Raw genomic sequence first — 14,217 nt, 5'->3', positions numbered from 1 at the left:
GCATGGTTTTCCAACCTTTAGAATGCTTGGAGACCAATGATATAATTTTACCCATAGTATGTGTAATAATAATCATAATAACATGGAGGTATTTGTGAAATTACATTGACATTATTGAAGTCATATTGAGGGCTCGTTTACACAACTTCAAGTGAAAAAATGAAGCTATCGTTGGGTTTTTAGTGTCTGTTTACAAGACAATGGTGCTTGCAGCTACTGGAAATGGCTCCGAAACTGTCGTTGTGTTGATGTTGGAAACGTTGCTACTGGTCATGGGCACCCCGTCTGTAGTAAACAGTTCTTCTGCACATGCTCAGTAGAGCCAATCAGAACAATGTTTCCTCCGTGGTGTCACGACTCCCAGTCCAGATACTCCTGGGCTTGGTAGTCTTAGAGTCGACAATCACAGGAATAACAACCCAACTTGGTCGTCTGTCGACTAGAATGCCCGTGTATGATTGTCTATGTATTGTTAATGTTTATTACATGTTGTTTTCTGATGATTTTTGAGAGGTAATGTGGTCGTAAAAGTCGTCATTTTACTGGAGGTTAAGAAATGTTTTCTTTGGCTTTTTTGTTACTTTATGGTTAAGTAGTTTTGGTATTGGCTTTATTATCGGTAGCTACAGTGTGGAAAAAACAGAAAAGTTTCCATGTTTTTTGTCCTTTTGTGTGTTTATTACTTTTAAGAGAGTTTATTGAGTTGCATTGTGTGGTTTGTAAACTCAAAACATTCTGTGAATCAGAAGTAAAGAGCTAATCAGTTTAATCCGCAACACAATCCGTATTACTCCACATTTTCTCCCCTCTTGTTCTAATACCCAACTTTTGGATCTTAAATGTTAATTTAGGCACATAAACCTTCATATATCAGCCTATCTTCTTGGTATTCAGCTGGTTTCCCTCACAGCAGTGATAAAAACCTGAACATGGGCCACGACAAAGGCCTGTGGCTTCGGTCATGGGGCATAAACAAAGGGATTAGCGATTTTCTTTTTTCTACATCTAATGATAAGTTAAATAAAGTCTGTCACACCACACCCTGCTTTATGTAAGTTTGCAGTCCTTTTGTTTTCCTTCCTTGTAGAAATCCACTGTGGGGTTGGAATATGGTCAGGAGTGCACGTTGTCATATATCTTGGTGCTAAACAAACATCACGTCTTATTTATGGAGAAACCGAAGGTCTCTCAGACTTTTCTCCAAATCGCTCTTCTTTTACACGAGGCTGGTAATGAGGCTGCGTGGGTGCATTTCGACAGCAGGTGACATCTGTCTGACCCTCCTCTTTATTTCTATACATGAATCAGAAGCAACTGTAAAGAGCTTTGGATTCATCGCCAGGGTTCGATCTGAATGGATTAACCTGTTACGTCTGTTTACGGCACCAAACAAACAGGTTTGGATTTGAATCACATTAGCTGTGGGCGTGCACCAAACCCAAAGAAAACCCAGATCCACCTCAGAACAGTGTCGAAACTCTGTCAATATTTACTGCTGTGGGTTTTTAGTTTGTGCAGTTGTTGACTTCGACTGGCCGTATGCTCGCTTCCTGTTGGCTTCTGCCATTGACCTGAGCTTGGCGCGAGCTTGCTGGAATAGTTGGAAACACGTCTGTGGGCAAACAGGGTGTTTCATGTCCTTGAAGATCACGACAGGTTGCCACATCTTCGGGATATAACATTTCTTCCAGCGTATTAACACATTTCATAGATTCCTCCTTTACTTTTCAGCGTGTACACTCTTTAAGAGTTTAACTTTCAGAAATGATGAAATTGATGTGCGGTGCTGTTTTTGTTTTTGTTTGAGTAAACCCGTGAGCCTCCGTTCTCTGTAACCCAGCTCGGCAAACATTTCCATTGTGATCCCGCTGAATCTCCTCCCTCCTATTACTGAGAGGAGCATCTGCACCTCGCTGGAACATCAGGGGGCAGTGTAGCGCCGGCATTTCAATAAACCCCAGTTAACAAAACAACCAGTGTGCACAAAATGCCATATGTAAACCACTGGAGGGTTTACGGCAGATGAGATATTTTAATATTGTGGACTTGTCCAGAGTGACGATGGTCACTACCAATCAGCAGAGGGGCTGTGTTGTGGCTCCTCCTTATGGGAGCCATTCCGTTGTGTCACCCCCGACAGAAGGGTGAGGGTTGTTTCGGTTCCATCCGCAACTTTGGTCAGTGTCTACTAAGACACTGTGCACCCCTAAGACCGTGGTGCACATGGGCAGTTACAGCATTTCAAGTTGTTTTTTTCTCTTATTTCCATGGAGAGCTTTTCCCAAAACTTGTTTTCTCAGTGGCTCAAAGCATCGTTCTGGTGTAAACAGACGAACGAAAGTTAGCGATTTTCACTTGAAAACATCGTCATGTAAATGGGGCCTAAATCTTTTCACTGAGTGATAACTGTATCCTGAAAGTACAAATTTAAGTCTTAATGAATAACCACAATTGTAGTTTTGGTTGCATTTTTTTTTTAATTGTTATGATTTTATTAACTTTGATCTGTCCACAAGGACGAATACCTCTCAGTTTACAAAGACATTTTCATGCACACAAAACTGCGCCAAAAATGTGGTCACTTTTAATTCAGGACGGCGAGGAGATTCGGGGCTGTAGTTTTACCGTGAAGACGGAGACACTGGGCGAGAAAGCTTTCAAATGTATCCACTCAGGAAGACGTTTTATACAGGAAAGATCGAGGTAACAAGTGGGGAACATGATTGAACAACGGCAATCCAGAGATGCTGTCGTCTGATCTGAGAAGCTAACGTCATGACAACAATGTCCACCAAAGAGTTCACAGGGTTGATGGACACGTTGAGGCTGAATCCACGGCATCGGGACGCTAAATGCTCACCCTCTCCAGTTCTCCACCAGCTTTAAGAATACAATAATGTAATGGGAGATTGTAAACAAGGCTTCAATGAGCTTTTAATACTTACAATGTTTAAAGTATTTCCCAGGAAGCTGTGCTCTGCAGTTTTATTGCAGCTGGACAAGCTATCTTGTCTTAATTAAGAATTCTGTTGATTGAACAGAAGAATTATTTACCAGGAACGTCCCTAGTTTCAAACTGCAAAAATCTGTCCCTTCCCATCTTCTTCTGGTTTGTTTTGGTGCTATTCTTTGTATTATACTGGTCAGTAAACATCTTCATCGCATTAGAGGTCATTCTGGTTCTCTCTCAGCTGGGTTTATTCAATTTTCTTAAAGGTTAGCTCCAAATGGCTCTCCCACAGTCTTCCCAGAGCTTGGAAATGCAGGAAAATCCCTTCAAAGACGTTTACGTCACAGCAAGACATCTACCAAAAAAAAGTGAAGGCTCCTTCTTCTATTTTGCTATGATCAGTCATCTTGTTTTATAAAAACAAAACAAAACAAGAAACATGAAAAGATTAACAAAAAATCGTGATTATCTGTCATGGAACCCCAGATTAAGCTTCTCCTATGTAACGCTGTGGAGTATGCAAACCGAAAGACTGAAACTAAATGAGCAAATCCTGGATGTTTAAGAAAACCTTTAGCTTCCACTGAAGAGGGTTTTTTTGACCGCTTTTTGCAGGCCGGGAGAATAAATGAGCTTTTGTCAAAGTAAGTATCTGGATGAAATCATGGTGAATGGTCCTGGCATGTCCACAAAGTTTGCGTCATTCACTATCAACAAAGCGACTGTGGGATTTGCATCAAAGGATCTTTCTTTCTTTTCTTCTTTCTCTTTCTCTTCTTTTTTTTTATAGCACCATAATAGCTCTCATGGGGCATTGTGCATCGCTTTATTTATGGACGGCGTTCCACTCTGAACTATTCAATATTCACTGAGAACCATAACGGCACTGTGACATTATGCTGGAGCTTCCTCCTGCAAAGCAATTGACATGGCATTATCCCGAGACTCTGCTTATCCCCGCCACTCTCCTCCTCGCCACTTCCTCTGCCTTTTAAATATGTGAGGGAAGGAGGCCATCTATTTCGAGGCCATAATAATTTAGGAGGGGGCTAATGTTTGCTGTGTCCTCAGGGGAGGCGGATTTAGATGGCCAATAGACTTGGCACATTGAAACTGGTGCAGCTGAACCCACCACGCCCTCCCTCCCTCCTTCCCTCCCTCCCTCCCTCCCTCGCTCTGCCTGGTGTCTCTCCACCTCTCTGTCCTCTCTCTATTGAGTCCGTGGTTTGGGCTTGCCAGAGGCTAGTATAATGGTTCCCAGTGTCTGGAGAGATTAAAGGCCAGAGCTGCATTGTTCAAATGCCCCGAGATTAGTTTCCAAGGAGACGGGTTTCAGTTGCCATGAGAACATAGTGCCTGGCTTTAGCCGAGCCATTTCCCTTTAACACTTCCTGTCCATTTGCCTCTTTACTTACATTCACAGATTTGTTGTTTGGACTCGGGTTGATGTTGTACCTAGGGTACATCCACACGATGAAAATGTATTTATTTTCTCTTCCCAGTCTTCTCCAAAAACATTCTGTCCACACGTCACTATGAACTGGGCTCAACACGAGGCTTCAGGACATGTAGTACACATGCCAGGCCTTTAGAGGCGCTGTGACTCACCAAACACCACAAAAACACAGAAGACAGAGCACTTAGAAATTTAAAAGTAGATTCCTGCTCATAAACCTGTATACAGTTCTAGTTCTATAGGTCTATGGCCCCTGGTCCACCTGCTGCTAGCGCCAGTAGCTTCTGCAGCTCCACCGGAGCTTGTAGTCATTCCTGATTGTTGTGGTTATTAGATGACATTGTGGACCACGGTGGGGGGAGAGGGGGGCGATAACCTCCTCTTTTTTTCCACGGATGATCATATTTGCTGTCCACACCCCGGGGGGTTGGACAGCACAAGCTGGGGTTTTAGAATGTCCCCACTCTGGGACCCGTGTTCAAAAAAACCCGTTTTCACGCTTGTAAAACCGCCTCATGTGGACCACAGGCCAGAAACATCTGGTTTAGGTGAACCAGGTTCCTGGTGTGGACGGCCTCCTAAAGTGTCCAATATTCATTTTGTTGGGAATGTGTAAATGAAGAATTGAGACAACTATTTTGCTACCCCAATTACTGTTTGACCCTATATATTTGTAAAATCCTAGAAGGAGCTGTCCCACTGAATGACAAGTATCTGTTAAAAATACTGTTGGTTGTAAGCAAGAAGGCAATCACAAGAAATTGTGGAAAAGCAGCATCACCAACAAAAGATCAGCGGCAAAAGCTTGTGTAAGAAATCATCTTGATAGAAAAATGGAAGCACAACTGGCGGAAAAAAATCGAGGAAATGGACTATTTATAAGATTTAAAGGACAGTACAAGATGGTGAGCAATGTATACAACTGTCTTTAAGGCTGATAACATGAAGGTGGCTTTGGTTCTTTGGTTTGAATTGATCTTTGTATTTGAAAGTTGCTTTTCTATGAGGATTTAAGTGCAACAACAATGAACACCATTTGGCCATAACATTTCAATCTGCAATTTGTCGTGGTTCCTGTTGGTGGTAGGGATGCACCAATCCAGGTTTTTTTACTTCCAATTATGCCGATACTCAAATTAGAATATCTGCTGATACCAATATTATTCTGATTCCAGAGCTGTTTGTTTTAATAATATTATCATTATTGTTGTGGTATTTTATATGAGGCTGTAATAAACTCCTCTCTACAGTAAAGTAATAAATGTATGAATGTTTGCATGTATTCTCTCAAAAGACAACTTGAGGTTAGTAAGAGGTCAGAAAAGGAAGCAGTACAAAGTATTTTTGTTCACTTTGGACAATGTGGGGGTCTGTGTGACGTCATCATCTCATAATAAACCAGTTCTATCTTTAAAACCTCAGAATCACTTTAGTAATCCCTGGAGAAATTATTTAGCAACACAGCACACACTACAGTGTTTCCAGCTGTATCGCAACACGAATGATTGGGACTATTTTCAGGGAGTTTAGTGTGGAGGAGGATGCAGCTTCACGGAGGCGTGACTCACCTGCTACGGCGGAGGAACGAGCCGTTCTCCTCTGTGAGCTGGAGTTTTAAAACGGCGACGTCTGGCTGCAGAGCGCCTTTACAAACATTCACGTCGATACTTTGCGTGTTCAGCGACATGTTGTCAGGAAAAGTCGGTTAGCACAACGGCGCTAGTTCCAGAGCATGCTAAGCTGACTCCAAACTGTGGAATGGATTTCATGACTCATTACTCCACGTCTCATTGAGACCCGCCTCCGTTCAGGAAATCCATTCCACGTTTAACAGCGAGCAGAGCAGGGCAGCTGGAACAGAATCACATGTGGACTCATTTCAGCAGAAGATCAGATGAAGCTTCATAGATTGGAAACCTCCGCAGGTTGGATCGGAAATTTTCGATCCGGGAATTACGTTCATATCGGAACCCGATACAGGATGGGATCGGCCCCATCCCTTGTTGGTGGGTAATATATATGGAGCTGCAAGTGAATATTTGGTTCTAGGACTGGACAACCGTTGATATTTGTCAAGAATGTTTAGAGGAAGAACAAGGAGAAGGCACTTGGAGAGCGCATACCTCTGCCTGGCAGGACGATATCTCACCTCCAACTGTCCTCTCCCCATGGCGCATATGTAAACTTAGATATCTGGATCATGTAATGAACTGTGTTATCCAGACTGCTTTCCTCTTCTGCTCATAAATAATCAGCCTTCCACACACACTGAAAAAAGATAATAATTGGATATTATATATTTGGACCAACTTCATTGAATTGCTTCAATCGGTAACATCAAAATGAATCAAGTTCTCCCAACTTAGGTTAATGACTTAGATTAAGTTGGAAGAACTTGATTCATTTAGATGTTAGTTGAAACTATTCACTTAAGTTGTTCAAACTATTTCCAAACTTTTTTTCAGTGTAATTTCTCCATAATGTCAAAGACCAAATTCTTGTTCTGTGTCCAAAATAAGACTCAGATATCACCAAAAATGTAATCTCTTCTTCCCTGTCCCAGTATCTCTTCACCTCTCAATTCTTATCTACTCACAAGTTTTTGACCTATACTTTTAACCAACTCCCACTGACACTTTGTACCACATCTATGATGGAGAAGCTTGACATTGCTTCAAGAACCTTGGACTTTTTGAAATTTAAGATTCCTTAAACCTTACGCATGTTTTCATGTTTTGTGATTATTTTGTTTGGTAGCGAGCCAAGAATCCTATCCGGCCATGATGTTTGTACTCAAACAGTGCAACTCAAACTGAGTTGGATTAGGAAGAGCAGGGGAATTTAACCTAAAATACCCGTTTGGTAACGGATTGAAGAACACAACCACAAGTTTGACTTTTTACAATTTCCGGGATTTCAGTCCAAATGGATCCATGGTGGCCCCCACCTGGCAAAGTCCACACTTTGTCAGATCAAGTTTGTTAAGACAGAAGTATCCAGGTGGTCCTAATGTTTTGGCTGATTGGCTGCACCAACAGTGGTGTTGGAAATTTGAGCTCATTTCTGTAATCTCAAGTCAATATCACTCGTCTTGCGCCATCTGTCAAGCGGAAAGCATAAAAGTGTAAAAGTGCTCATGTGACGTCCTCCGAGTGCTCTAATTATCCTCGATTGACAAGGGCAAACCGCACATTCCTGATTTTCATCGGATCCTGCTCTGAGCCGGCTCTCGGGATGGAGACGTCTGTCAGCCGATCTATCTTTTTCCTTAATGTATTAGCATGACATTTTGTATCGGCAGTCAGGATCCCAAGAGGATGTGCTGATCTGACTTTTGTGATCCCCCCCAGCACCGCTCTGAAGACCTTCTTTTCCCCAAAGTGAAGGTGAAATGTGTGAGCGATGTCTGGCAGCCGGGCTGGAGGATGGATCTACCTTGGCTTCAGTGCTCCAGAGCGTCCCGGAGGAGCTGAAGAGAAGTGACGGAGAGAACAGAGGGAGGACAAGGGGGACTGGGGAAAACCAGAGCAGGACTGTGCGCAGGACATATCAAAGGAGGAAAAGCCTTTGAATATTAGACACAGACGTTCTCGTTAGCTCTTCTTTGTGTTCTGTGTAGCTACAACGAGCGACCAGGATCCTATAGTCACTAAAACCTCATTGTAGCAAATCACACTTGATCTTTGAGCCATTTTTTCTCTTGTTCTCGTTAATAGATTGTTTCTCTCGTTGTTTACATGACAACATCTTCAAGTGAAAACTGAAAACTTTCTTCACTTCCTTCTGGGCTTCTCTTTACCCTGGGAATGCAGCTTTTTGAAAACACTTTGACTCCATTTCTGTGAAAATGGGGAAAATGCAACTTTAGTAGTCCATTTTCTCCTGAGACTTGGTACTTTTATTTCGACAGTCACCGTAATAACAATCCAACTTGGTGGTCCGTCCACTAGAATGTCCGTGTTCTCCATTTGTTAATGTTGAGAGCGAATTATTCTCTGCTTCATGTGTGTTTGTGGTTTTATCACAAAAACAACCTGCACCTACTAGTGGTCTGGTATCCTAACTACATCGTCATGACCTTGCTGTGGAAATGCAAAACCTTCCTGAAACGAAAACGATGTGTTTTTACATGTAACCTTTGTGTAAATCAGGCGTAAACTGTGAAATAGCTTGTACTGTATTTTCATCCAGTAAAGTTTTCTATTTTTAGACTTTGAGACATGTGTGTATGCTTTCATTACAAAATGGCGACAACGTGTGTCCTGGCATGGGAACGACGTCTTTTTCAATGTTTCTGAAGCTTCTGTGTGAACATCGTTTTCAAGACACACTCATGTGCATCTCAAACTTTACTGAAATGAAAAAGCCAAAGCGATGAGTTTTCACAGCGCGGAGGCTCAGTAAATGCTCCTACTGGAGGGTCATGAGTGTTTCCCAGATGCTGGCAACATGGTTCAGTTAACAACTCTCATAGCAGAGTTTCCTTCAGACTGAAGAAGTGTTCGCATTTCAGCATGACTTTGGATGGAAACTATTGGAAATGTATAAATGTTTGTCCTGGTTGTGCCATATGCCTGCCTTGTGTATTAAAATGTTAATGTTATTAACGTATAATACATTTTTCATTCCCGACTTGTAAGAGTAGAAACTGTGAGCTACTATGCATATTTCATTAGTTTGGTGAGATGTATTGGAGTAAATCTGTATATTTATTGCAAATAAATATAAATATCCCCCCCTATAATAGGAATAAATATACAATAAAGGAATTCAGTGTGTGTCAGTACTTTAACCTGATAATACTTTTATCTGTAGTTCCTTTCTCGGTCTCCCAGCCTCTTGTATCTGATTCATGCTCTGAAGAACAGTTTTAAAGTCAAACTCTGATGTGAGCTGACTGTTGAATGAGCCTTCAGATGCGTGTGCAGGATCTGATCAGTGTGACCGAGCCGCATCCGTCTTTCTCCCTGCAGAGGCATGGCTCAGATGAGGAAGCTGGCGTGCGACGGCATCAGGACCAACTCCCGCGGCGAGCCGCTGGTGTCGGCCCGGCAGGAGATCCTCACCAGCCTGGTGTCGGCCCTCGATTCAGTGGTACGTTGAAGATCAGTGATGGAAAACCTTCACACTGAAGGCTGCAGAAACACTACTCTACATTATTACTGAAATAGCAAGTTTCAAACTAGAGTTTTCCCGCAGCAATGAAAAGCAACAACAACAATGGAGTATTTGTTAATGTTACTCCCTGATTGATAATGAATGTTGGACCAACATCCGTGCCTTGCTCAAAGGCACTTTGACAGGGTGCGACAGGCGATGAAACCAGCAACCTTTGAATCAGACAACGATCAAATTTTCCTACATCAAGAAAGAAAAAATAATATAACAGAAAACATAGTGTTAATAAAAAAGTGGTTTTAAATACGATTAGATAAGATAAAGTTTGTCTTAAGGATCATACACTGTTATTTTAAAGAATGCTTTATTCTCGACTATAACAGTAAGTATTGGACTGTCTTGGTGGCCAGTTTTGCCACACAGGCCTGATGTTTGACACTCAATAGATGTCAACAAGATATCTTAATGGCAAATTCCTTCAAAAGTCCAAAATCACCCAGATTGAATACTTTATAGGTATGTCCCTTCATATTCGCGGCAAGTAGACGGATGCAGCTTCAGCTTTCATGTTGCGTTTTCTTCCAGTTCTCTCACTTCTGTCAATGACCCCGAGTCTGAATCCCGTCCTGTCGCCCCACAGTGCATGGCGATGTCTAAGCTGAACGCGGAGGTGGCGTGCGTCACCGTGCACGAGGACAGCGTGATCGCCGTCGGCACAGAGAAGGGCAGAGTGTTCCTCAACTCCAGGAGGGAAATCCAGACAGACTTCTACAAGTTTTGCCGTGAGCTCCCCTCTAAATGCCTTTTAGTCTCTTCAATAATTGATTTGCGTTGGAGCATTGATCGCTTTTCACTACAGCTGAAAGGCGTTTTTGTAAAAATCCACTCGCGTCCCCATCGAGTTTTGGAAGATTCAGACAAAAGCTTCAACAACTGCTGCAGCTGGCCGTTTCTCTCAATAATAAATCACTTCCGGGAACATTAATCACATTAAGGAAACAGTCACAATCTTACATTTTTGCCTTTCAGCTGATAAAAAGGATACACAAACAAACTGTCACGTCTGGTTCATGAAAGCAGATCTGGTGCGTTGTGCACGTGGTCGCCAGTCGTGGTGATACTGGAGCAGCAGCGCAGGCTTCAGAGGTCGTGTCGGGGACACGTTTTTGCTTCTTAAAAGTGATCGAACGTGTTCCTGAAGTGTTGCTCAGCAGCCAGTAGTCGGAGCTGTTGAGCCATCAAACGTCAGCCGTGTGATGAAGAACCCAAAAGAAATAGTTCTCTGTTTCCAGGTGGCTATCCTTCAGCTCCAACAAATGAGCACAAGACCTGCACTGAATTCCTCCGCGTTGTCTTTTTAATTGCTCTCTTCGAGAGATTATTTACATTTATCTTGGCACAGTATCGAGAAAACAAGTTGTTCATTTTATAGGGTGCTATTTCTCAAAAGCTGACGTGTTCATTACTTCTCACAACAAGCCTCTCGATCACTGGTGTGTTTATTTAACCGAAAGAAAGTTCACTTCTTTACAATTGTCATTATCTCAGCCTGCCATCGTTTCAGACGTTAATGCTCACTTTGAACTTTAATCCTTCTCGCTGGCTTCAGGGGTGCCGTGCCTGCAGAGCCTGAGCGCTGGAATCACAAATACCAAAGACCAGGAAGGGGATCTCAGCAAGCTGAGTAAAGACGGCGAACACGGGAAGCCCAGAGCTCCGTCGGACGCCCAGTCCAACATCTTCGTCCTGCGGAAGATGGTGGAGGAAGTCTTCACTGTGCTTTACAGTAAGAAGGCAACAAACACTGAGCAGATTTCTGTCAGCCTTCAGTTTTCCAACAGATTTAATTGGATGCAAAATATCATATTTCCTATACATCCTTACTGGAGCTGTCGCAGCATCAGGTATTCACTCCAGGAATATCACGATAATGACCCATCAAAGTCTTGTTTCAACTGTTTTAGGATTTTTGTTGTTCTTTTTCTGCCAAAACACAAAGTTTGATCAATTTATTTGTCTCAGATCCAGTTTCCATGACAACATTTTGAGGAAAAATGCAAAGTTTTGTGTTCTCGTTTTAAAAAAGTCTCAAATTTATATGGCAAAGTTTTGAAAACGGTGTCCATTTCCACAACAACAGTAGAAATGCTGAAAACCATGTCGTCAGCATGTCAGGCCACGAGTAAGTGCTGTTGTTTGTGTTTGTAGTGAAACCACACATGCGTGCAGGCAACTATTTACCACAGGCGTGGTTCTCACGTGCAGTACCAGTGTTTCAGAAAACTAGCATTTTCCATTTTCACAGAGTCGGAGCGTTTTCAAAAACTTGTGTTCTCAGTGGCTGCGAGCACCGTTGTCACGTGAACCAACACCCAAAACGCTATGACACGTTTTGCGTTTTCACATGAAACTGTTGCCGTGGAAACGTTGTCTTGGGAACTTCAGGCGTAGCTGCGACTCTCAGCACTGTGTGTGACCTTCAGGTGAGGCGGTGGGGAAGAGCAGCCTGGTCCCGGTGCCTTACGAGTGGATCCAGAAGGACCCCGGCTGCGTGGTGGCCCACGGCCTGCCCGACGGCGTCACCTTGAAGAAGCCGTCCGAGTACGACACCAAGACGCTGATGAAGATTCTGGAGCTCAGCCACCGCATCCAGTTCACAGTGAAGAGGTCTGCATCACAGGATTGCTTGCTTTGATTGACTTTAATAGGGAAACAAAGGTTGGCATGTCCTTTGTTTGCGTGGCTGGAAGCACAAAGCTGCCCGGGTCTCTAATGTGGTTACTTATTGGTAGCAGACAGGCTGGTTTGTATCAGCTAAGGATAAACACCGTTTTAATTCAGCCTGGGAAAAACAACATCTCAGGTTACATGTCGCTCTCCGCAGGAAGCAACAGCCTTCAAGGATACCTGCTCAGATTTAACAGCTCTTGCTTCCTGCAGCCAAAAGCTGTTATAATATGTGCTGAAGGAAAGTAGTGGGCCTGGCCAGTCAGACGTGTGTTTTTTCTCTTCAGAGCCAGTTTAACAATGCAATCCAGCGAGCACCACATCTGCTCTCAAGACTTTAATTACCCAGTCTAAGTCCTAAATATGAATTATTTCAATTTGCAAAGCATTCTCGCTGAAGGAAGGGCTGCTTTTAATGACCACGTAAAATTAAAAAGCCTTTTCTTGACTGTCACAGCACACATACATACTATAATATTTCCACATCAAATTCTTGACCTGCCTCATATTGATTAGTCCTCCTATGCTCGAGGATGTTTCCAAATTCTGTGTCCAGTAGAAATGTTAGGTCGAATTAACAGTTTTAAAATCCAGTCTGGCCAAACCACCAAGCAAATAGTAAGAATTTCAAAGAAAACATAGATTTCTAATAAAGAAAGAAAGAAATGTACTCTTAAGAGTACTGGACACAACATGATACTGATTCCCGAGCTGAGATATCGGTGATGCTGCCATGAAATCTAGTTACTTGCTTGTTATCAAACTCGCCTCAAAGCCACGCGGTCAGGGAGAGTTTTAAAAAAATAACCTCCCATAATGCAACAACAAGAGGAGAAGTTTTATTTGGATATTTTAATGTATTTCGCACCAGAAGGTTTCATTAAAAAAAGAATGGCTCTCTAAATGGATTTCACTAGCATAGCGCTGTTCCACTGCTGGAGCAGTCCTCAACGCACATTATGTGGTTAGTCACATTCACACAGCAATGCTGGGCACCCTGGGGTTCAGTGTCTCACTACAGGACACTTTGACAGGCGGACATGGGAATCTAACCTGCAACATTCTGATTTGGAAACAACCGCTCTACCAACTGAGCCACAGCTGTGGTTCATGTTGAGAATGGACCCATTTTCTATTAGTAATTGTTTGGTTTTTGTGAAAATGTAGACCTTTCCATCATTGCGTAATAACAAAGAAAATCTTTTCAATACTGAAATTTAAATCAAATGTTACTATTTTAGCCATCTGACCCGCTCAAGATGGAATTGGACTAAAATGAGTTTGACACCCTTGGTATTGATTATTCCAAAGACATTACAAGATAGGCATAAATGAACCACTTACTTCAGAATATATACTTTTTTTCTTTTTTTTACTGGAAATGCATAAGTACACGAAAATGTAACAATCGTATTGGTCCTAATTTAAGATGGGGGGGGAGGGAGGGGGGTTTCTGGGAGGGGTGAGGTAGTCTTGTATTGGAAAAAGAGATATCTGATCTTTTTAATATTTTAAATGTCAGTCAACATAATCTGACCCAGTTTATATTCCAGGAAAAGGTCTCTTTAACATCCAGATAACTTTAATCTGCACCAACAAAAGTGGAGCAATACAGTGATCCAGTGAGGTGCAGTGAGGTTCCTGGCTGGTGAGGCTCCGCCTCCTCTGGACTCAGATTTACATTTTAAGACGTGAAAAGAGCTTCTTATTTCACCCTTCATCCAACAGCATCAACTGGTAAAGCATTCCTCTTTAAGTCACACTGACACCAACACAAACATAAACAGAGTAACATGTTTGTCCTACAAAGAAAGTGTCTTTTATAGAGATGGATAGAGCACTACTTGTGTCCAAGCAATTCATATTTACTGTAAACTAATTAAAGTATAGAGCTGTGTACAGCACTAATCTAATGTTGACCTTCAGTAAATGTTTCTGTTATTTTTCAAACTTTTACATTCTGCTG

The 14,217-nt window shown here is 42.4% G+C and overlaps 1 protein-coding gene across 1 annotated transcript in view; it reads left to right on the top strand.

Moving 5' to 3' along the window:
- Positions 1-14,217, top strand: part of gtf2ird1 (GTF2I repeat domain containing 1) — a 44,854-nt gene that overhangs the window by 3,138 nt on the left and 27,499 nt on the right. The window contains 4 exon segments of the mRNA XM_080508278.1: positions 9,380-9,500; positions 10,165-10,306; positions 11,134-11,310; positions 12,008-12,191. Coding sequence (XP_080364404.1) covers positions 9,384-9,500; positions 10,165-10,306; positions 11,134-11,310; positions 12,008-12,191 — 620 coding nt within the window. The 5' untranslated portion in view covers positions 9,380-9,383.

Source organism: Blennius ocellaris (assembly GCF_963422515.1).
Source record: "Blennius ocellaris genome assembly, chromosome: 14".
Taxonomy (NCBI): Eukaryota; Metazoa; Chordata; class Actinopteri; order Blenniiformes; family Blenniidae; genus Blennius; species Blennius ocellaris.
The sequence above is the reverse complement of the archived record's forward strand: the minus strand, read 5'-3'. Positions and strand labels throughout refer to the sequence as shown.